Genomic DNA, 23,617 nt, shown 5'->3' with positions numbered 1-23,617 from the left:
TAAAGACTGCGACCGGCCGCACCGCAAATCGCAAAGTAGAAACCTTTAAAGATTTTCATGCAGAACATTGACAGAAATAAGCACAGGACCTTGACTGGACAAATATATTAACATTTAATGTGAAACTTTGTGAGGGTCGGCAGATTGACAGCTGAGCGGTCAGCAGTGTTTGAACACTCATAAGCGCTGCGCTTATATTTATACCTTTTAAGTTGATGATATGATTGCAGTGATTCCAAAGAGATGTCCAAAAAAACTCAAGTAGTATGTTAATGTTTAAAGTTTAATGTATTTTTCTCGCTGCCCTGCGTAAACCCGTGCCGGTGATGGCATGAAACGCGTGATGAGATTGCATAAAAAAGTTTTTTGTGCTGCATCGGATTTGGAGCGCGTCACACAATAAATAAACTCATATAGGCTATATGCTACTTTTGAATTTGTTTTGTCAATTTGCTAATATTTAAGTTAAACACATTTCATGTTGGCTTATTTATTTTATTATTTTTTCACAAAAGAAAGATGTAATCATCATGTTCTATTCATTTTAATGCTTTTTGCGCATAAACTAAACCCTTGGGGGAATTATTTATAAATGAATCAACAACGCAAATCAAGGAATTAACTTATGTCTCTATTTAAGACAGTCTGGCAGGGCGGTGATAGCGATTTGGAAGTAAGGTTATGAAGAAAACGGCGGTCCTGACTACTGGCTTTTTTCTATAAATTTGGCGCACGGCACGCGACATTGCTGTTCGGGGTTACGTTCAAATAATTTTCTTCAAAAGAATTATGCTTTGGCTCTGACTCGATTGTAAGAGGCTCATTACCTAATTCCGTCTTCGGGTTCGGACCTGATGTGACGGGAGGTTGATGTCAGAGCATTGGTTTTGATCTTCGGACGGATCAGGCAACTTAACATTCTTAACCAAAAAGTTGTCAATCGTTCTTTTCCTCTTCTCTTATAATCCGCGGCTACATCCACTCTGTTTATCTGATGGACTCACCTCTCTCTCTCTCTCTCTCTCTCTCTCTCTCTCTCTCTCTCTCTCTCTCTCTCTCTCTCTGACTGGAGCGCACACGCATTTTTAAACGTACACACACGTAGATCTGGACCATGGCTTTTTCCCTCGAACTCCTGGTCGCACCAGTGCGACCTGATATTTTTTTAAGTCGCACCATTGAGAAATTAGGTCGCATGTGCGACCAAATTGGTCGCACTCTAGAGCCCTGTATTAATACCTACTCCAAGATTTCCGATTACACAATTAACTGGACCAAATCAACCATACTACCTCTCTCCGAAGACGCATGGGATTCTACAGCTCATAATAAGTCTCTCCCGCTCCACACGGGCAACATTACATATTTGGGTATCAATATTTCGTCCAAACTGTCAGAGTTATTTAATCTTAATTATTCACCCATTTTAAAGAAAATTACTGATGATCTCAAACGCTGGACTAACCTCCCATTATCACTTATTGGCCGCATAGCTACAGTCAAAATGAAGATTTTACCACAAATGAACTATCTATTCTCAATGCTCCCAGTAACACCCACAGATAAATGGTTTAAAACATTAGATACATTAATTTCTCATTTTTACTGGAAAAACAAAACACCTAAAATATCGCTGGCAAAATTACAGAAAACAAAACTACAAGGTGGCCTAGAAGCTCCAAATTTTCAACATTACTTTTTAGCAAACCAATTACAATATATGATTAAATGGATTAACAAAAATAACTACACTAAATCATGGATAGATTTGGAACAAAATCAATGCAACAGCACATCAATAGCAGATCTTCCCTTTTTACCTACTTCAATTAAAAAATTGCATTATTTTAAAAATATCACAATCACTTCGACTTTAACAGCCTGGTGGAAAATTAATAAAATTACTAATTCATCACTAACACCATCGAGACATACTCCAATTTGGCACAACCCGGATTTTCAAATAAGTAATAAACCTATATATTTTCCCCTATGGCAACAAAAAGGAATTACTCATCTTAATCACTTATTTCAGGACAATAAATTCATATCATTTAAAATATTAACCCAGAGATACGGTATTGGAGTGGAACAATTCCTTCAGTATCAACAAGTTAAATCCATAATTAAATCGAAGATCAATATAACTAATAATCCACTTAACCCCTCTCAGGTAATGGAAGAAATCTTAAAAATTACAACATTCAAAAAATTAGTATCTAAACTTTATAAACTCGTATCAATTAATGACGATAAAATAGTAACACCAATGGCAAAATGGGAAAAAGATTTAGCGTCCTCCTCCAATACCGATCTCTGGAAGGAAATCTGTAATAATACATTCTCTATGACTACCAATACAAATCTACAGCTCATACAATATAAAACTCTTCACAGGACACATATCACTGAAAGAAAACTGTTTAACATGGGTCTGAGGGACACAGATATTTGTTCACAATGTACATCGCAAAGCACAGATGACTATTTTCATGCCATATGGTCCTGTCAACCTGTTTATTCATTCTGGATGTCTGTTATTAAAAACCTCTCTAATATTATGGGCTGTAGAATACCTCTTTCCCCATCACTTTGCTTGCTTGGCAATATTACAGAAATAGACAACTTTCCACTCAAACATGAAAATACTATACTTATTTCTCTAACTATCGCCAAAAAAATAATTTTATTAAACTGGAAATCAAAAAACTGTCTACATATTAACCACTGGACCAATACACTTATAGAATACATAACATTAGAAAAAACTACATCCACAGATAACTTGGACACTGACATCTGGAACCCATTTTTACAATACTTCAGTTTACTAGACATATGAACCCGGATACACGCACATTCCTCCTCCTCATTTTTCTTTTTCCTTTTTTGCCTAATATACTTGTTTATAAATATAAAATCATAATATATATTGTCCATTATTTTTTTTGTATTTATTGTTATTATTTACACTACTACATGGATCTATACTCCCTCCTCACTCTTCTATTTAATTAATTATCTATTTAAAAAAAAAGTATATTGTTATTATCATTATTATTACTAGTAGTATTATTGTTTTTGACATTATTATTGTTGCTTTTCTCATTTTCTCCCCCAAACACATTTCTGAGAAGAGGGAGAGACATTGATAACGTTATTAGTAGTATCAATTAATTATTATAATTATTAATATTGTACTGATTATAAACATATCGACATTTCATTCTCTTTTCCCCCATCTTCCTTCTGTCCCCAGTCCCCCCCCCCTTTTTTTTTTTTTTTTTTCTCTCCTCTGATTTTCTGCCTGATGATGGTGGATGGATGTGGCATTGAGTTTGAGGAAATTGCCACCTGGTTGTCCCCATAATCTTTCCTCTTCTATTCCCAGCCTCAGTCTGACCCAGCTTTTCGTGCCTCCTCCGTTTATAATTATCATTATTATTATTATTATTATTGCTATTATTAAAACACTTTAAAAATATAATATCGACACCATAACCAAAATATAGGGCAAGTGTGGCGTGTGTGCTGGCAAGGGCTTTACTATGACCTGGTTCGGCACTGCACATCACACTGTTTTTAATGCACTAAACACCAGTAGATTTCTTGATCGACATATTAATTCAATATCAACCTAATATTACAAATATAACATAGGGTAAGTGTGACGTGTGTGTTGACCTGACCACTACCCGGGTCTGGATCTCCACTGCATGTCCATTTTTTTAAATGCACCACACATTAGAGGTTTTCATTTTTCATTTATCATTATTCAAACAAAACAGGGTAGGCCTGAGGTTGGAACTACCCTATGGGACCATGAGGGGCTGCTCCTTGGGCCCGATGCCACATCTGTCCCCAATACCTCAAAACACACAAGGCTAGGTGCTTGTGGTGTATGTATTTTCCTCATCTTTCAACCCCTCTGTTTGTGCTACCTCCCCCTTTTTATTTATTGGTATATATATATATATTTTTTATTATTATTATTATAAAATAATTAATTATTAATTATTATTATTATTATAAAATAATTATTATTATTTTTTTTTCCTCTTTCTTTCTACCTCTATTCTAACCGTATGAATTTATCTAAATGTATCTATTAATTGGATTACCTACTGTTCAACGTGTATGCATTACTCTAAATATCCCCTCATTCTTTACACACACATATACTTACAACATATTATGTATGGGCAATGGCTGTATTTATTATTTGTTTGTCTTATCTGTTTTTTTTGTTTTTTGTTTTTTTTTCCCGTTTTGTTCTATTCATTGTTATTTACCACATGTAAATAGAGTCACTTTCTGTGTTTGCACTATATAAAAAAAAAAAAAAAAAAAAAATCCTATTATACATGGTCGGTGTGTAACACTACTGACACACAAACCCAGAAATACCAAGAGCATAATAAAGTCCTGCACTGTATCCAAAAGGAAGAGAGGGAGGGGAGAGAGAGTGATAAAGGGAATGAGGGAGAAGGGGGAGGGGGACACAAAGCTGACTTCACTTGGAAGAGAAAACCAGCATTGTTCTCCAGCTCTTTACCGATGACGTCCTCTCAACTCAATCTGACTGTGAAAAATCGTTTACTAAAACAGCTGTGCTTCCTACATGAGAGGGGCTCCAGCTAAAAGTGACCCCAGTGCCCCCCACCTTCCTCTGGGTTACCCTCCTGTCATTTTTTTACAACTTAATCCACAACAATATCACCACTGTGATGGCAGCTTTGGGAAAATCTAACAAAATGGTAAAAGATGCTTTAAAGTGTAACTAAACCCCTGGTCAGAGCGTGACTCCACCCACTGGAAATATTTGAAAAATGCAAGAAAAGTGGGCAGATCCCAACGGAGATAAAGGGGACGAACTAGTGTGTGATGAGATCATAACAAGGGCGTGGTGAGCTTGAATCTGCTTACGTCACGAGTTATTTTTTGGACCCAACATCCAATAGGAAAATTAAACTGCAGTAGCCACCGTTCAACCTGAAGAGGGCAGTACTCAGACGTTTTTACACCATATATTGTAGTATTGAAACACTTTATACCCAAATGTCAAAAAACATACTAAAATCAATGAACAGCACTAATAAAGCATAATTCTTACAGATCATTAACTAAAAAAAGTTGGTTTAGGGTTTAGTTACTCTTTAAAGGAAAATATGAAGAGTTCAGATGCAAAGCCCTCTAAGTGCGTCTGACGTTTTTTTGGTAAAACAAATTCAGGCTTTTATGTTTAGATTCAGTAATTTCACTTTAAATGCGGGGTGCATGATCTCTGAAAGCCAATGTTGACATTTGAAATCACCTAAACATACATGCCCCTACCCCAATAGAATCTGGACCTTATTTTGATAGACCCGCCCCACACATAAGCAACCCAGGCAATGATATCGGTTAGTAGACACACCCCTTACTGCTGATTGGCTACACGTGTTTTACAAAAATCATGCACCCCGCCTTTAATGGCAATAAAAAGTTGGAAGGGCTGTGACTGTGGCACTATTTGATAAACCTCCTTTAACCGGCTAAAAAAGCCCTCTTGCACCGTGACATACATGTGCCATCGTTCACATTCATCCCATTCTTCTTCTTCTATGCCCTTTAGAGGACTTTGTTGAAAAATCAGTGTGGCGTTTAACAGATTTTGCCAACAAGCCGGTATTTCTGAATGACATGCGGCCCGGATTAAGTGGATTTAAAGCAAAGGCATTTGATTAACATGTCATACGTGCCGAGAGCATTTGGTCAATATCTTTATCTTATTTTGGACGAAGGTTCCTGCTTTACTAGTCATGATGAGATGCCAATGGTCAGGGTTGTGTTTAGGGATATTTTTACATGCAAGAAATGTTGACTGGCATTAAGTGCAAATAAATTAAAAAGTGGTCAATATGATCTTTGTTTTAAAGGTGGTTAATAAAGCATCCAGTAACACAACACAATTTTTTTCACAACAGCTGGCTTCCATTGACGTTCTTTATCTATTCTGCTCCAAGGGCTGGTCCACCTCTCCACCTACCACCACCCTTCTGTTTTCTGTCTCATTTTTACCAGACATGACCATATACAGACAGACATGTTCCTCCAGAGGAACCACCAATCTTTCAGCCACTACAGACCAAAGACACATGTTTCTTCCCATATGCACAGATAGAGGAGCATGACGGAGGCACGGCTGGTTCCGAATAGGGCCCCTGCACAGTAAGGAGAAGCTATAGTTGTATTCTATGTTCCTCTGCTCTGTCCCTCTAATGTTATTCAGGGTTCCTGAAGCTCAGTTGGTAGAGTAACACACATACTGATACCTCAAATGCACTGTAAGTTACTTTGGATAAAATCATCTGTCAAATGCTTAAATGTAAATCTATTCCAGCAGGCACAGAGCAGGCCCTCACAGAAGATCAAATTAAGAAGCAACATGTGAAACATCACAAGACTACAAAACCAATTAAACTAAATTACATGGAATAATTAAATCACATGCTGGTAGACAGAAGATGAACAGAACACTAAACAGAGAAAATCATTTTATTCCGTTTGTGATGTGGCCAAGTTTTCCACTTCAAATTACACGCTAACCAAAATCTCCAACTAAATTCTATGGTTCCTACATTAGAACTGTGTGAACTTGCCATTAGCTACCACCAGGACCAACCACACACATGTGTCCCTGTCTGTGAAATTCAGTCTCATAAGTTTATTACTTAGGAGCATCAAAGTGAAATGATTTTACCCATTGTGTATGCTTACATATGTTGTACGTTTATCAATAATGCGATTATTTTCAATAATCTAATAATCCAATAAAAATACTATGTTTACAGGAGAGGACGTGTAATCTCAATATTTCCAAAATTTCATAATGAGAGTGCATGTAAACGTAGTCATTGATTTCATTTAAATTTCAATCTTTGACATGGCCCTATTTTAAAAGGGGACATTTCACACTTTTTTAGATGTCAAATAAATCTTTGCTGTCTCCAGAGTGTGTATGTGAAGTTTTAGCTCAAAATATCATGTAGATAATTTATTATAGCATGTTAAATTTGCCACTTTGTAGATGTGAGCAAAACGTGCCGTTTTTGGGTATGTCCTTTTAAATGCAAATGAGCTGATCTCTGCACTAAATGGCAGTGCTGTGGTTGGATAGTGCAGATTAAGGGGCAGTATTATCCCCTTCTGACATCACAGGGGAGCCAAATTTCAATGACCTATTGTTTCACATGCTTGCAGAGAATGGTTTACCAAAATGAAGTTACTAGGTTGATCTTTTTCACATTTTCTATGTTGATAGAAACACTGGGGACCCAATTATAGCACTTAAACATGGAATAAGTCAGATTTTCATGATATGTCTCAAGATATCAAGGTTAAATTTTCACAGAATGTTTTTTTATCTAAGATGATTTTATGTAAACATCTGTAAAAAAAAAAAATTACTTAAGCTGGGTTTCTCAGGCAGGCTCATGTGTATTTATGTATATGTACTGTATATACTGTATATGTGGGCTTTTCAGTTTTTAGAAAGACTTCTTTCCCAAAGGACTCCCTAAAGGAAGTCAGTCTCTCACTCCCTGACCCAATTCGGCCATCGTCTGCCCAAGGAATGTGAGATTCAGGCCTCTGCTGTGAAGCTCTGACTTGGCAAATTTGAAAGACAGCAATTGAGAGAGCAGAAAGAAAAGTGTTGTGCAGATAAGGCCATATTTAGTGCGTGGGCCATCACAACGCAGTCTTTCATGACATGGAGACAAAGACAGATTCTGAGGGAAACACTAGGGTGTGTTTAAGAAAAAGACTGAATCACTTAAACCATCTATCAGACAGACAAAGATATAAAGTTCACTTAGTTAAACTTAATGCTGCTGACTGTGTGCAAGATGCATGCTTGTTACTGGCCTGCTGTTTGTGAAACCCTGTGTTGTTTGCAACAGCCAGGTAACCTTGTCCAATACCATATACTTGCTTTTGTAATCGACAAAGTAGCAATATATCACATAGTGCACATGTAATACATTGGTTAAGCCTTTTTGCCAGTAATTGCACACTTAAATAAAGTATGTTTCTGGTCTTACACATCTTATTAACTCAACAATGATAAATAACAAACTATAAACAGCAAAGCAAGACCACACACTATATATATATATATATATATATATATATATATATATATATATATATATATATATATATATATATATATATATATATATATATATATATATATATATATATATATATATATATATATATATATATATATATATATATATATATGTATATATGAAGAATTTGGTTCCAAAACGCGATAAACGCCATTTTTGAAAAAAATGAGTTACTGCCAAAATCAGTATTATATCAGGTCAGTAGTTAAAAGTAAATTCTTAATTTTACGCGAAATCCAATATCCGCCGTGTTATTCCGTCATCTTTTCTCCCTTTTTTCCCAAAATGCGATAAACGCCACTCCCCCTTTTTTACAGAACGCAATAAATCCTACAGCGCACCATTCACGCAATGTAAACAAACAATGGCGGCGCGCTGAGTACACGGAGTCCTAGTTTTCCTCATCTACTTTGTACTTCGTGATCAACAAACAAAACAAAAGAATACTTTAATTGCATTGATAAACCTGTGATGGTTTTCTGTGATGGGAAAGAAACGTAAGCCATCAACATCTAATAATTTCCATGAGAGGCACTCGGGAGACGGGTGCTTGTTCTCCCGACAGCATCAAGCTTCTCATGCTAACACATTGACCCCAGAGGATCTTATGAAAAACTTTCCATAATTTTACTCAAAGTCAACGAAAATCGAGCAGGACTAAAAACATTTTACAGCTGATCGCTGTGAAAGACGTTAAGCGACGACGTCAAGTATAACCGCAATGACAGGGTTCTTAATATGACAAAGTAAGTGTTTTGATTAATGACATTAATGTTTATATTTTTAATTAGTGTGTACAACTAGTCAACTAAATGAATATAACATGGCAAAGATGGATGCACATTTATATAGGCTATTGATTCAATAGATTTATAGCATTTTGAATAAAAACTTGTCATGGATTTATTGCATTTTGTGGAAAAAATAATCCGTTTTTATAATAAATCTTTGAAAATCAACTTATGGATTTGAATTTTTTATGTTTTTATAACCTAAAGATGCTATGTGAAAGTTTGTAACAGAAAATAGTTGTTTTCATCTTGTCACTTTCTTGGTATAGAAAACTCGTTTTTACCAAAATTTGTCAAAATGGATTTATTGCGTTTTGGAACCAAACTCTTCATATATATATTTTGATTTAAGGTACATATATATATATATATATATATATATATATATATATATATATATATATATATATATATATATATATATATATACATATATATATATATACACATACATACATACATACATACATACATACACACACACACACACACACACACACACACACACACACACACACACACACACACACACACACACACACACACACACACACACACACACACACATATATATATATATACACATATATATACATACACATATACATATACATATACATATATATATATATATATATATATATATATATATATATATATATATATATATATATATATATATATATATATATATATATATATATATATATATATATATATATATATATATATACATATATATATACACATATACATATACATATATACACATATACATATACATATATATATATATATATATATATATATATATATATATATATATATATATATATATATATATATATATATATATATATTATACACACACACATACATACATATACACATACATATATATATATATATATATATAAAAGATCAAAACTACAAATGGCCATATCGCAGAATGCATATTGCAATGGTTTGCAATAACTGAATGTTTTCATTATTTTAAAGTTATGTATAGTAAAAGTTTAGGTTAATGAAGATAGCAGAGGGACTGAAATACAAATGCCAATGTCTGTGTGTGTATGAGTGCATGTGCATTCTAACGTGAAAGGTGATCAGAAAAAATGTAAAACATGCATGCTGGCTATTTATTTTTTATTTTTTACTATATCTTAGTTTAAATTGATAAATAATAAACAGTTATCATATTGCATATTAAATATAACATTATTTGGAAAGTTATGACATATTGCACCCCCACCATTCACATACATAGGACTTGGTCTTGTAAGATCAAAATAGTTGCCTTGAGTTAACTGTGAAAAGGACTTTGTAAACAAGTGAAAATAAACATTTACAGATTATGTAGGGAGGAGACTCTTCAAACATATGACGTAATATCTTCTAATTTGAAAAAGACTCTCATGAAAAAGTATTGTTTTGAAGGTCGAAGGTTTGTATTTTGATTACACTATGATCCCACAGTCCAGTGGTTATCATACATCAGCCTCCACCCAGAACACCAGCGTGACGTCAACATGTACAGATACAATAAACAGGCGTGAGAGTGAGAGCCCACCTCTTCTTGCGATGCGAAGTTAGGGGCTGATGGATCCACGGACCAGTAACAGTAATCAAAGCCAAACTCCATCAGCCTCTCCCTGGAGTCAGCCAGACCCTCCACTCGCCCATCCAAACGCCCCTCGAGCTGTATGGAACAAGAAATAAATGCTTATGTATATAAAAGTTTATGTGATTTAACGTCTAGTAAACCTTTTTAAGTTGGATCACTTACAAAAGAAATAGAGCACTTCTCCTCAGCAAGCCACACAATTAAAAACAACATTCATGAATTCTGCCCTTAAGTTTAATACTCAGTGTTAGGAATTTAAAAAAACTGCTTACCATAGGTATAAACAACAATAGCAATAGTCTGCAGTGCATTCGCAAACAACACTGTTATTAACCGCTTGATCATCATTGATGCCAGTGATCATGTTTTCTGCTGGAATGACCGAAGTTGTCTTTAAAATTTACATTACACTAATGGTACGTACACACCAAACGCAAGGCATCGCGTTACTAGCTCTAGATTACTCGCTCTAGATTACTTACTGACTTTGTATGTGATCTACTCGCGCAAACCGTTGAACTCGCATCTGGTGTGAACCCACAGTAATGGTGTGTACGCACCAAAAACAACAATAATTTTTGCTTGATTACATACAAAGCCAATACAAAGACACACAAATAGACGTGAAAGACACACAAATTGGACTACGGGATTTATGTAAATGTGCCAGATTTGCCTCAAGTTAAAAGTGTCAATTTCAACTGAAGTGGGAAATTCGCATTGTCGCTCAGGCCAATCAGCAAAGAGCTTATTGACACGTCCGGAATGACACGTTTGGTTGTATCAGAAAATAAATAAAATAATTTTTTATTTGTGCAAGTGACACGATAAACAAGTAATCCCACAAGTAATCTACAGCTATTATCGCAATGCAAATATTTGCTCTGCTTTTGGTGTGCACACACGAAGTATATGGGCTCTATCATACACCCGGCGCAATGCAGCGCAATGCAGCGCAATGCGCAACGCAAGTGTCTTTTGCTAATTTCAACCCTGCGCAATTTTCATTTTCACGTTTAGCGCCACATTGTTTAAATAGCAAATGCATTTGCGCCCACTTTTGCGCCCATGTGCGTTCTGGTCTGAAAACGAGGTGTGTTCAGGCACATTGTTGGCGCGTTGCTATTTTGAGGCAACTAAAATAGACTACGCCATTGACCAACAAAAACCTGGTCTAAAGTCTAAAGTCAATGGCGCAATATGTTTTTTGTTATTTAAAGAGTGCAGTAAATGATGCGCCTATAAACGGGACGACAACGCGGGTTTTCTTATCACATACATGAATGCGCAGCAGCACAAAAATGCTATTAAATATGAAAGATTAAAGGATTGAATGTAAAAGATTATTATTGAGTCTCTTGGACATAAATGAGGACTATTCATGAGACGTTAGAAGGCGCAAAGAGCTGCTTCACCTGTAGCGTGGTAAGAAAATAAATGCTTTGCTTTAAACAAATGCATCTATTTTTAAATGTTTTTAAATGCTACCTTACGGATTTATTGTATATGATGACACTGTACCTGTGGATATGCTGAGATGAGAAACATTTTAAGTAATGCTTTGTAAAAATCCCATGGCGCTGTTCTAGTGCTGAAACACTTCGGCTCTCCGCGCATTAGTAAATTCTTTCTCTCTTGTTTGTATTTTTAGAGTCCAAACCTTTTCTTGCATATTTGCAAAATATTTTATGAGATTACAATGATTATGTAGGATATCAATACATTTACAGCAATTAAAAGCCTGCTATTTGTACTTCTATGACTGAAAGAAAACGTCTTTTAAAGGTTTTAATAAAAAAAGAAACATTTCAATAAAAATGAAAACAACAAATTTTTTTTAAATTATTCTTAAACTGGGGGTCTTCTTTCTTCGCTTAGTTTTTCAGTTTACAAAGTCCGTCATCTAAATAGGGATTACTATAGACATAAGGGGATGGGGATGAGAGATAAGACTCGCATTGGTTTATTGCAAGTTACGCCCAAAACACACCCATTACTCATTAGGAAATTATGAACAACCCTTTTTGACCGTGCGCTCGCCGCACAAACCATTTTTCCCGTCGTTAAATTAGCAAAAGTGGCATCGGACACGTCCATTTAGACCGTGCGCTTTAGACCGTGCGCTTTAGACAGTGCGCTTAGATCGTTAAAATAGGGCCCTATGTGTGTTATCCCAATAATGCCTTCTATTAGACAATATAATAGGTGATAAACATTTATTATGATACTTTCCCAGACACTGATTAAACATCCCCACAGACTACACTCAACTAAGAAATCCGTTTTTCTATTGAAAATCTATTAGTCTAAATGACTTTTAACTAACAACATTTAATCTGCTACATGGAGACCAGCCATTTACGTCCTCAGTTTTTCCAGTAATAATGTTACAGTACAACACACTGATGCCAAGAACCAGAACTGTGTGCCTCTAGCCTACGTCTGCAATACTCTGAAGTGCACTCAAAAGCAACAATTAGGAGCTTGTTACGCTGAGACAAATGACTTTGAGCATCCAAGCATGACTAAATTGTCAGCAAGTTATTACCCAGATCTCAGGACATGCATAAAAAACCATAATTCTCAGCTTTTTATCTGCCCTGTTAAACATCATGGCACAGCGTGTGCAAGACGGCGGCACTTGCTGTGTGCAGAAACATGCCCGGGCATCGCCAATCTGTCAATGTTAGACTCAGGGCTTTGATGTGCAATTATTCACACACTCCCACAGCTGATTTACTGACCTCACTGTACGGTCCACCGCATTACTAATGACCTTTAACACTGTACTCAGCACTATGGCCCTGTTCCAATAGGCACGCTTCTACATATAAGTACTTTGTAAGAGCTTTGTTTACTCTATGATCTATTTCCCCAAAGCATTCCAACCTAAATACACAGCACATGCATAATTATGCATAATTTAGTTTTTAGACCACTCACCCATATCTTCAATGTGAGTCAAAAAATATAAAATGTTTGATTAACTATGGACATTTCAACCCGCTCAAGGCATTTTGTGTTAAATATTTGATTTATTTGTGTTCATTGACACGATTTTCCTTTTTTTTTTCGTGATTTTGAGCATGAATGTCTTTTTCATGTCACTCAGCACACATTTCTATGTATTGTTTTTCGTGTAATTTTAGGTTTAGGTTTCTTAATTTTATTTACATATTTTTGGTTTAGTTTGGGGTTAGATTTGGGGTTTAGGTTAGGATTTCATTTTATATACTGGTTTCAAATTTTTTTCTTCCGATTTTAAACTATTGTCACTTGGGGTTGATGTTAGGATGTCTGAAATGCAACAGAAAGTCGTTCTAACCCCAACCTCAAGCAACAATGGTAAAAAAGTAGGGCTGTCAAAATTAACGCGTTAATAACGCGTTAACGCAAATTCATTTTAACGCCACTAATTTTATTAAGGGAGATTAACGCAACGCGCAATTTCTGTTTGACCCTTGGTCCAGCCCATAGTTGAATGAACAGAGACGCAGACAAATGTGACTCTCTCTAAATGAGTAAAAGGTTTTCATAGAAATAAGAACATTATAAATCGTCTACCAAATCCAATGCTCTAAATGCTCGTTGGACATCTGATATGATCGTTATTTATACGTCTGAGAGGTGTAACGTTACCGTCCTCCTAATGCTTAATCTAATACAAAAATGCGTCTCAATTCATTTTGGTTTCGCTTTTATGCATGACTTAGAAAATAGACTGCAGGACTTGCTTGATGTTAAAATAGTCATTAAGAGAGATAAAGTTCGGTACCTGATTAATGTTAAAGAGTTATTAAGAGCGACAAGACTCAAAAGCGATCCCCTCACGCTGACTGACTGATATCTGAAGCGCGTGCACACAGACGCGCGAGTGCGCGACCCGGATATATAGACATCTACACAAAATTACAGTTTTACAAATATCTGCTTTGATAAGAATTCACGCAGGTAGGCTCTATAATCTGTTATGTTTTAAGTAAATGTTTGGTTAACTGTTGGGTAAAAATATTTGATGTCTAACATTATATTAGATCACTTAGATTTTAAGCAGTCTGTCTCAATGTCAATCAAACAAAAGGAAAAAAAGTTGAACATACATTGATGATGTTTTTGCTTTGTGTGTGCTAAATCTATTAGTTTTACCAGTGATTTTAAGGTATTGATGTGGTAATATAATGTATGGATGTGGACATTTTTGTGGTAATTTGACTCTTTCAACTTCAAACACGTGTAGTTCTGTCATATTTTGTTATATTTCAACAAATCATGCATTGTTCTATGTTTTAATAGAGAATGTCAAAATATGAACAACTATTTTTTTTAAATGTGCTAATTCCGACTCAACTTGCCAGCACAGGTCACAAATGATGCAGCAGCAAACAAAAATGGAGAAAGAAAAATCTTCTGAAAGGAAAATTCATATACAAAACAATGGCTGGTGATTCTGTTAAAATGTAAACAGGCTGTTGTTAACATACATTTGCATAAAGCATCTATATATGTATATATGATTAGAATATTAAAAACCTGAAAAGTGTTAAATTAGGGTAAATTTAGAATGGATAAAAATGTGCGATTAATTTGCGATTAATCGCAGTTAACTCATGAAATCATGCGATTAATCTAGATTAATTTTTTTAATCTATTGACAGCCCTATAAAAAAGTAATATAAAAGTGAGAAACCAATACATATAATTACACGAAAAAGTTGTGCTTGAAAAAACAATATACAGAAATTTGTGCTGAGTGACACGGAAAAGACACTTGTGCTCAATAACACGAAAAAAAGAGGAAACTCGGGTCCATGAACACGAATAAATAAATCAAATATTTTGTGACTATAACACAAAATGTCTTGAGATTGGGTTAGACATTTTCCACTACAATCTGATAACCAGGTATCAAATTAATTTATTTTCTTTAAGGTGCTATAAAAACAACTAATTCCTTTTTACTTGGGGTGTGACGAAATACTTAATTCATGAGACGAGACACGAGATTGGGTTCACGAGAAAGAGGCGAGATTTTTTCACTTTTTAAGAAATCCTCAATGATAAACAAATTTACACAAATTTGACGCTGGGAGAATGAAAGGGACATGTTTTTAAATTGACCAAATTAAATCTGTTAATGTATCTTTCGTGCTCTATAGCGGGCAGAGTGGACATATAATTACTCGACATGTTAGAGTGATTTCTTAAGTTATTTATGCCCTGGCTGTGTACGAACGTTGCTTTGTTCTGCTATTTATAGACAATTTCATCGGACACATGTGTTGCCGCGGTTAAATTAAAGCGTAGCTAAACCCCTGGTCAGAGCCTGACTCCACCCACTGACAATATTTCAAAAATGCAAGAAAAGTGGGCAGATCCCAACGGGGATAGAGGAGACAAACTAAGCTCGTACCAAGTGTGTGGTGAGATCGTAACAAGGGCGTGGTGAGCTTGAACCTGCTTACGAGGTATTTTTGGACCCAACATCCAATAGGAAAATTCAACTGCTGTAGCCACCGTTCAACCTGAAGAGAGCAGCACTCAGACGTTTTTACACCATATATTGTAGTATTGAAACACTTCTAAATGTCAAAAAAGTAACTAAAATCATTGAACAGCACTAATAAAGCTCCATTCTTACAGATCATTAAATAAAAAAGTTGGTTTAGGGTTTAGTTACGCTTTAACTAATGTCAGCTGGCACGTTGCTCACGCCCGATTCTCTGGTGTCAAACACAACAATGCGGTCCAATCATTGAGTAGCCTACTTATCTTCTAATACAAGACATGTGTGAGGCATAGAGCAGATACTGTAAAACTTAAAGACAAAGTGTGAATTCTTTAAAAATTCATTTAATCTGTCTGCCACAGTTTGTGAGTGCATTCTTTCCCTTAAAATGTATCCTAATGTCTTTAAATAACTTCTCTTGAAGGACTCAAGTTTTTTTTCAAAGCACAGCAGATGACCAGATGTGGCTTTTCATACTTCATTCATCAAGTGCAGAATTTAAGGACGTATTTCCTGCTCCAGATATATTTTATTCATATCTATGGGAATTATAAGCAAACGTGTAATATTTCTCAGAAATTTAAATGACAATAAACATTTGGTTAAAAAAAGCTATTTTAGACTTTTTTTACCACACAGCTTCATCTCTTTGGATCTGTTCTTTAATTAAAGCAAAAAACAATGGACAACTTTTTGGCAACTACATACAATTACTCCAGTAATTATTCCAGAAGTGATTTAACAGTTATGTTCGTTTATAATTTTGGTCATTCCTGATGTGAACATCTTATCTCAATCCAGTCTGACAGCAACAAAACAGATGATGGGAAAGTTTTTAGAAATAGCAGATCTATGTCATAGAGGATGGCTGAAGTTCTCCAGACTGCATTCGCTGATAGATTTGTGCTTGTCTCATTTTAGTCTGTAATTTCTGGTTGCATTTTAATAAAAAGACTGAGAGATAATTATATATGATCACTATACCATTGTTAAAACAACAAATCTAATGGTGGCATGGTGGCCTAAGACTTTTTGCACAGGATTGAATATTCATCCAAAACAAAACCTGATGGGTGGGTTGTGAAGCATTCACTCAGTCAGAAAAATGACGTTTACTTACAAACACGTTATTTGATCTTGCATTTATGTTTGTTTTAAGTGTTTGTGTTTCCATATTCAAAAGGAATGCTTTAATGAAGTGCTGCAGCTCTAATATGTTTACCCAGTTCATACCCGCAAAAATAAACAACTGAGTAATCTAGCGGGAAGAGATAATCCTCACTATAAACTTCCTGTCACTGAGATGATCTGCGATTGGCCATTCTATTTACCAAACCACTCCACTTTTAACACCAAACGTCATAAACTGCTGTGTTTCCAGTGTGTTTGATAAAAGCAGGTACTTTCTGACACCATCATTTTTTTACTTGGGGATTTCGCAAAATCTTCCACATAAACAGTACTTCTTTGTACATTATTACTTTACATAGAAATTCATTACAATCATGTTTCATAAGTGGGGCCCTATGATTCTTTTTTTACTGTAGATTAACTTACCTTCATATTTCGGACTCTTACCACTTTGTCCTCCACCTGTACAGCTAGCCGTCCTCCATCTAGAGTCTCCCTGCAGAACAGGGACAGAAAACGATTGATACAATATAAAACAGAGCACTTCTAAGTAAACATTTGCAAGAATGTTAACATTCTTGTAATGAAACAGTGCCTCATTAAAGACGATGACATTTTTCCTTTACAGGCCAAAGGGTCATTCAGTATTCAGTTTAAGGTAAAAATGTGTAGAATTTGGTGCAGAAAAGCAATCTACTTACTCTGGTTTGCAACAGACGGTATGTGTACTGTGCATACTTTGAGTATCTCATCAACATTTGGGTCTGACATTTCCAGTGCAAATTTCCTCAAGTGATCTAACATTAATATCAGAAACGATTTTAAGTATTGTCTTTTTAACAAATTATTAGACAGCCAAATATTAAGATCACAATTAGTAAGGCATCAGGTTAATTCAGGATGCATTTTAGCACTTCCGGTTCCATCGTCCCAAAGTCAATGGGTTTTGTGAATAGGATTTTGGTTAAACTCCTTAAATAAGATCTTGGGTTAAGACCGAGGGGCAGCCTTCCGATCTCTCTGATGAAGCCAATACGGAAGTGATTTAAACTGCAATTCATCGACTGGCCGCTAGAGGCTGGCTCCAAAAGGGAGTCAATCCCCATAGACCTCCATGTTAAAATGACCAACTTTACATTAGAAAATAATATGTTTACAGCCTGTTACAAAAAGTGTTTTTGGTCTGTATAGCTAATTTTGCCCTTCATCACAACTGTGAGGGGGGTGAACTTTTTTGAAAATTGATCCGTTTAAAATATATTAAGCCTTATGCTGCGTTTACACCAGCCGCGGTAGAGGCGGCAAAAACGTGCTATTTGCGCATAGTTGGACGCTTACTGTGGGTTTACACCAGATGCAAGTTTAACGATTTGTGTGAGTAAATTATATACAAAGTCAATGCAAAGACGTGATCAGACGCGTCCTCGCGTGGGGCGATGCCGTGAAAACACGCGCTATTCGCCTCAAACGCGTCTTTGCCCAAATATTCAACTAGAGCGAAAAATTCGCATGACACAAAGTTAAATCCCGCGAGTAATCTAGAGCGAGCAACGCGATGCGATTGCACGCTTCGCATTTGGTGTAAATCCACAGTTAAACATTTGAGTTCACTCGCTTCATTCTCGTGTGAAAGCCGTGTGTGAAATTCTAGTCATTCGAGAAATTCACACGTAAATTAGTGTCATAGGAGGGGCTTCTGCGACTCTGCTGAGACTCAGCCACTCTGCTCGCTTCCTGTAATCACGTCACTACTGCAGCAAGGTCCTGATTGGTTAACGCGGCGCAGAAATCCGTCTACGTTCAAGATGGCGACGGCAGGCACCGCCTAGTTAAAGCTTCAAAAACGATCTTCAGAAACCATGTCCATCTTTTTTACAGTCTATAATTAACAATAGTTCCAAGATATTTATTCTATGACATAAAACACACCAGAAATACTCCACTCTTGATTTTTTTAAAGCTTTAAAGTGTCTTTTAAAGGGAGGTTTATACATGAAACTACAGATTTTTTCTGGGACTTTAAACGTCATATCACATGACGATTTTAAAAACGCAAAATAGGCACAATTTTCAACAAAGATTCATCCTCAGAGTATTTCCTTATCAGGGAACATGTTTTTAAATGTGTTTAATAAAGTTTGAAAAAACTGTCAGAAGCTTAGTGGTGATGATGTTAATGTCGAGAGACTGTGGTATAGTTGTTTGCTTGTAGCCTATAATGGCAGGGTTCTCAATGGCCCGCGGGGCGGGAGTTTGACACCACTGGTTCGCTTTTTATTTTTAACGCATTTAGACCTCAAAATGTATAAAAGCTGTATTCATCTGTGAAGATTATCTTGTTGCCTATGGGGAAAATGAATGGGCTTTTTGGGGAAGGAACCAGTGTCCTGCTAACTCCCGCTAACTAACTAAAATACGTCATCCCTGCGGCACTTTATAACACCACCTATGGTTCTACATTGGTGCTATATATATCAAGTGGAGTCAATGAACCACTTTTAGTGCTATCTAACACCATTTTTTTTAGCGTGTGCACTGCTTTTTATTATTAGCATACAGTTTGATTTTTGCACATCAGATTTTTTTTATATTATCAGTGGTTTTCAAGTCCAATAGACTTCTTTGACGATATACAATTTTTAATATTATTAGAATTTTTAAACTTAAAGTTAAACATAAGATTGGATTTATTGGGAAACCAGAAGCTGATCATATCCAGACCCGCATTCAGACGGAGCAATACTGAGAAAGACTGGGGGTCTGGAAGATCCCTCTACACTCCTCTGTTGAGCTCAAGTCTGAGGTCAAATTCAAATGAAAACAGATCTCTAAAAAACCCGACCACGAACTGCGCAGTTGAGCCAAAGCAGGTGTGTGTATGCAGTATATGTGTGTTACTGTGCGAGAGAGCAGCGACGACGACAGCTGTGCAATATCTCCGGTTTCAGATTAAAATGATGCAATAAAATGAAATCCAGTTTATAAGGATGCCTGTATTAAAAACCCAACTCTAAACTTTCATTGTGTCTCCATACTCCATAAAAACTTTTGTTTAACACAAGTAGTTTTAATGTAATGTGTAAGCAAATTTAGTGTACAGAACTAGCGTACAGTATAATTAGGTCAACCGTCAACTTATAAAGAATGGCACTGTGGTGCTTTCAAAACATTGCTCTGTTTTTTTACAGCAGACTGACCTTTGTATCAACCAATAGGATGAGTTTGGGTGGGACTACTAGGTTTTTGAAGTCAACATTGAAGGATAGACATGTGGACCCCTTATGCAATATACCCATTCGTACAATGCTTGTAGTTTTATTGAGTATTGTTGCTCGTGTAGTGCCATGTGGGTCAGTTTCACTATGCCAACAGTGAATAGAGAGGTGAGCCCAACCCACAACCACAGCAGCCTGCTTTGACTGTCAGTGTTTGTGTATTTTATAACATAACCCAGTGGAAAGAGAAAAAGGAAGCATGCTTACAAAACTTAGATTATTATGCCATTCCCACATGCCTATGCAATTCCTGTCGTCTCCTCCTAAGGATTTCAGTTTGTCTGAATGCTAAACTTTTATTTGACTGATACTTTTTTCGAGTGAAGACACAAGACGTCACATACGCATTATGTGCATACTCATAAAACCAATGGCTGCCTATTAAATAGCCATCCTCATTTGCACAACAGTGACAGAAAGCCATGAAGTTGTCCCTTTAGGGGACTTTTTAAATGTCAAGACGAACAACGACAGCCAAACTTACGCAAACAGCTTTGTGTCTCAATCTGGGAGGAGTTTCTTTACCCCCCTGCCCAGCCAGCACTCACATACTGTAGTAATTTGGCTGATGTAGGAGGGTGGGGCAGTGGGTTCTCATCGTACAGCAGTGTTTGTTCCCACATGGCTACACTTTTTCGTGACTTTTTTAAAAATGTTAAATTGAAACACTTTGTCGGATTATACTAACACAATGTGTACTTATTTTCCTACTGCAACTCTGTGAAAAGATATATACAATATACCAAAAACATACACTACTGTATAAATAATGGAGGTCTATAAAAGGATTCAAGAAGATTTTGGAGATTATACTAGCCTACATTTAACCAGACACAAAACAATCGGTGATTGGTTAATACAGCTTTACTAAGAGACATATGCATTCATTGCATTGTTTATGCATTATATTATTTATTGCATTACCCAAATGAAACTATAGTATACTATAGTATTTTTCTATAGAGAAATTGTAATAGACAATATAGATAATATAGGGGTGGTTTCCCGGACAGCCTTAGCTTAAGCCAGGACTAGACCTTAGTTTAATTAGGAAATATAACTAGTTTGAACAAACATGCCTCACTAAAACATTACTTGTGTGCATTTTGAGGCAAAGCAAAGGACACTGATGTATTTTAAGATATGTCAGTGCAAGTTGTTTTCAGTTTGGCAGCTCTTACATTTATTTTAGTCTAAAATAAATTTTAGTCCTGTCCGGCAAAAAGCCCCATAGTGTTTTTGAACCTTACCATACTAAATATTGAAGTATACTAGTGTATTTACTACAGTTTATTAATTTACTGTAGTTAATAATAGTACAGAATACTATAGTACACAATAACAAAGTGTAGTGATTACAACTATAAAATTCTACATTGGCTGATTTTGATGTAATTCCCAGATTTATTTGCATAAGAAATCTCAGTAATACTCTCTGTTGCTATTAAAAACTAGTAGTTACATCGTAAAAATAACTCCTAGTCATATGTTCATGCAGTGGCACATTTGCTTTAATAGAACTGACAGCTAATTTCTATTAGTTGCGCAGAAAAACACTTTGCTGTCAGTGCCGTTTTATTCCCAGACATAGCAACAGTACCAACAACTCAACTCTGTTTATGGACTCAGTTGGGCACCACTCAACATCACTCAAGCACTTTTATATGCAATTTCATACAAAAAAATCAATGAATGCAGATATTACCTGGAGTTTAACGGGCGAACCCGAATCGCGACTTTCACGTTTGCCATTTCTTTGACAGGGGACGGAGGGAAACGATGAATTGTAGTGCAACCGTCCGTTATAGTCCATTTAATAAATCCCTCGAATGCGCTGAATTATCCCGACCAGGACGAGGAAATGGATCACAAAAGTTTCTGGCCATTATTGATATCATTCTAGGTTATCACAGAGCACATGATGAAGCCGTAACCACGATTGATTTGCACTGACTGAAACTTCCTGCAGTCTCTCTGAGAGGGGCGGTTTCTGTTACGGCGAAGGAAGGGCTCATGAAAATTAAGAAAGATGAGTTATGCTAGAAATCATTGGTCAATAGAAATCTACTTTGAATAAGGCGTGGTCATAAATGATAAATATGCTTCGTAACTGGTCGTAACAGGTTAACGTCACCGTACTATTAATTATTCATATGCTAAGGCTTGGCCATAGTAAAAAAGCAGGAGGAGAAGGGAAACAAAAGGAGGGAGACATTGACACGCATTAACTGTCTGTTTGCAAATGATACGCATATTTTGTAATTAAAATAATTTATTTTCCGTTTGCTTTTAGCATAATAATCAACAATCAATTATAGAGAAATCCTTAAAGTTAAAGGGGACATTTTACCACTTTTTTTAAATGTAAAAAAAAATCTTTGGTGTATAGATAATTGATTTTATCCAGTGTTTGGTAACGTGCATTACGTTATAATATTACATTTCTAAAGTAACGAGTAAAGTAATGCATTACTTAATAAATGTACATATTAATATTTGAGTTACTTTTTCCAAAAAGTAACGCGAGTTACTTTTCAGTTTAAGCAACACTAAAGAGTTTTTGCTCTTTGCTCCCCCTACAGGTTGGAAGCGGATTGTCCATTACCACTGTCGTAAATAATTTAGCCTACTGCAGCAAAGCTGGCTCTGATTGGATTGTAGGTCTGCCGTAAAGTTTTTGTAGTTTTCACTCGAACTACAGGACCGGGACCCAACGGTTGGAAACTTCTTTAGTGCGGTTTTGGCCGATAGAGGGCTGCAAAGCGAATGTGACAGTGCCGTTCACCCTGTTTCGAGTGGATGAACGACAAACTTTTTTGGAAACGTTATTTTAAGGTAAAAATAACTCTTTAGTGTTGCTTTTATTAATTTGATGTAAAAAAAATGTACTGCATTAAACTGAACATATTAACGTAGATTTACGAACTTTATGCATGCGCACCTCAGCGGGGACAGTTTCAGTAATTTGTTGCAATGGAAATATGCAATTTCTAAATGCAGAACTTCTCAGTCATAAAAGCCACCCGCAAGGTCTGAAAGAGATCAAGCCTCAACCAAGTAAGAAAAGGTAACGCAAAAGTAACTAAGTAACGCAGCTGATCTTTGCACTAAAT

At 35.9% G+C, this 23,617-nt stretch overlaps 1 protein-coding gene and 1 long non-coding RNA gene across 2 annotated transcripts in view; one reads left to right on the top strand and one right to left on the bottom strand.

Annotated features, from left to right (window-relative positions):
• LOC129417654 (uncharacterized) overlaps positions 1 to 6,660 on the top strand; it is a 69,325-nt gene extending 62,665 nt beyond the window's left edge. Inside the window, exons 5-6 of the long non-coding RNA XR_008635820.2 lie at positions 6,064 to 6,210; positions 6,383 to 6,660. This is a non-coding gene — a long non-coding RNA (uncharacterized lncRNA). The remainder of the gene's footprint in view (positions 1 to 6,063; positions 6,211 to 6,382) is intronic.
• LOC129417650 (uncharacterized) overlaps positions 1 to 22,490 on the bottom strand; it is a 63,743-nt gene extending 41,253 nt beyond the window's left edge. Inside the window, exons 1-3 of the mRNA XM_073864786.1 lie at positions 22,210 to 22,490; positions 17,656 to 17,725; positions 10,539 to 10,667 (exon numbers count right to left, since the gene is read on the bottom strand). Of these exons, the coding sequence (XP_073720887.1) occupies positions 10,539 to 10,667; positions 17,656 to 17,725; positions 22,210 to 22,256 (246 nt within the window). The 5' untranslated portion in view covers positions 22,257 to 22,490. The remainder of the gene's footprint in view (positions 1 to 10,538; positions 10,668 to 17,655; positions 17,726 to 22,209) is intronic.
• Between the last annotated feature and the right edge of the window lie 1,127 nt (positions 22,491 to 23,617).

Source organism: Misgurnus anguillicaudatus, unplaced genomic scaffold (assembly GCF_027580225.2).
Source record: "Misgurnus anguillicaudatus unplaced genomic scaffold, ASM2758022v2 HiC_scaffold_28, whole genome shotgun sequence".
NCBI lineage: Eukaryota > Metazoa > Chordata > Actinopteri > Cypriniformes > Cobitidae > Misgurnus > Misgurnus anguillicaudatus.
The sequence above is the reverse complement of the archived record's forward strand: the minus strand, read 5'-3'. Positions and strand labels throughout refer to the sequence as shown.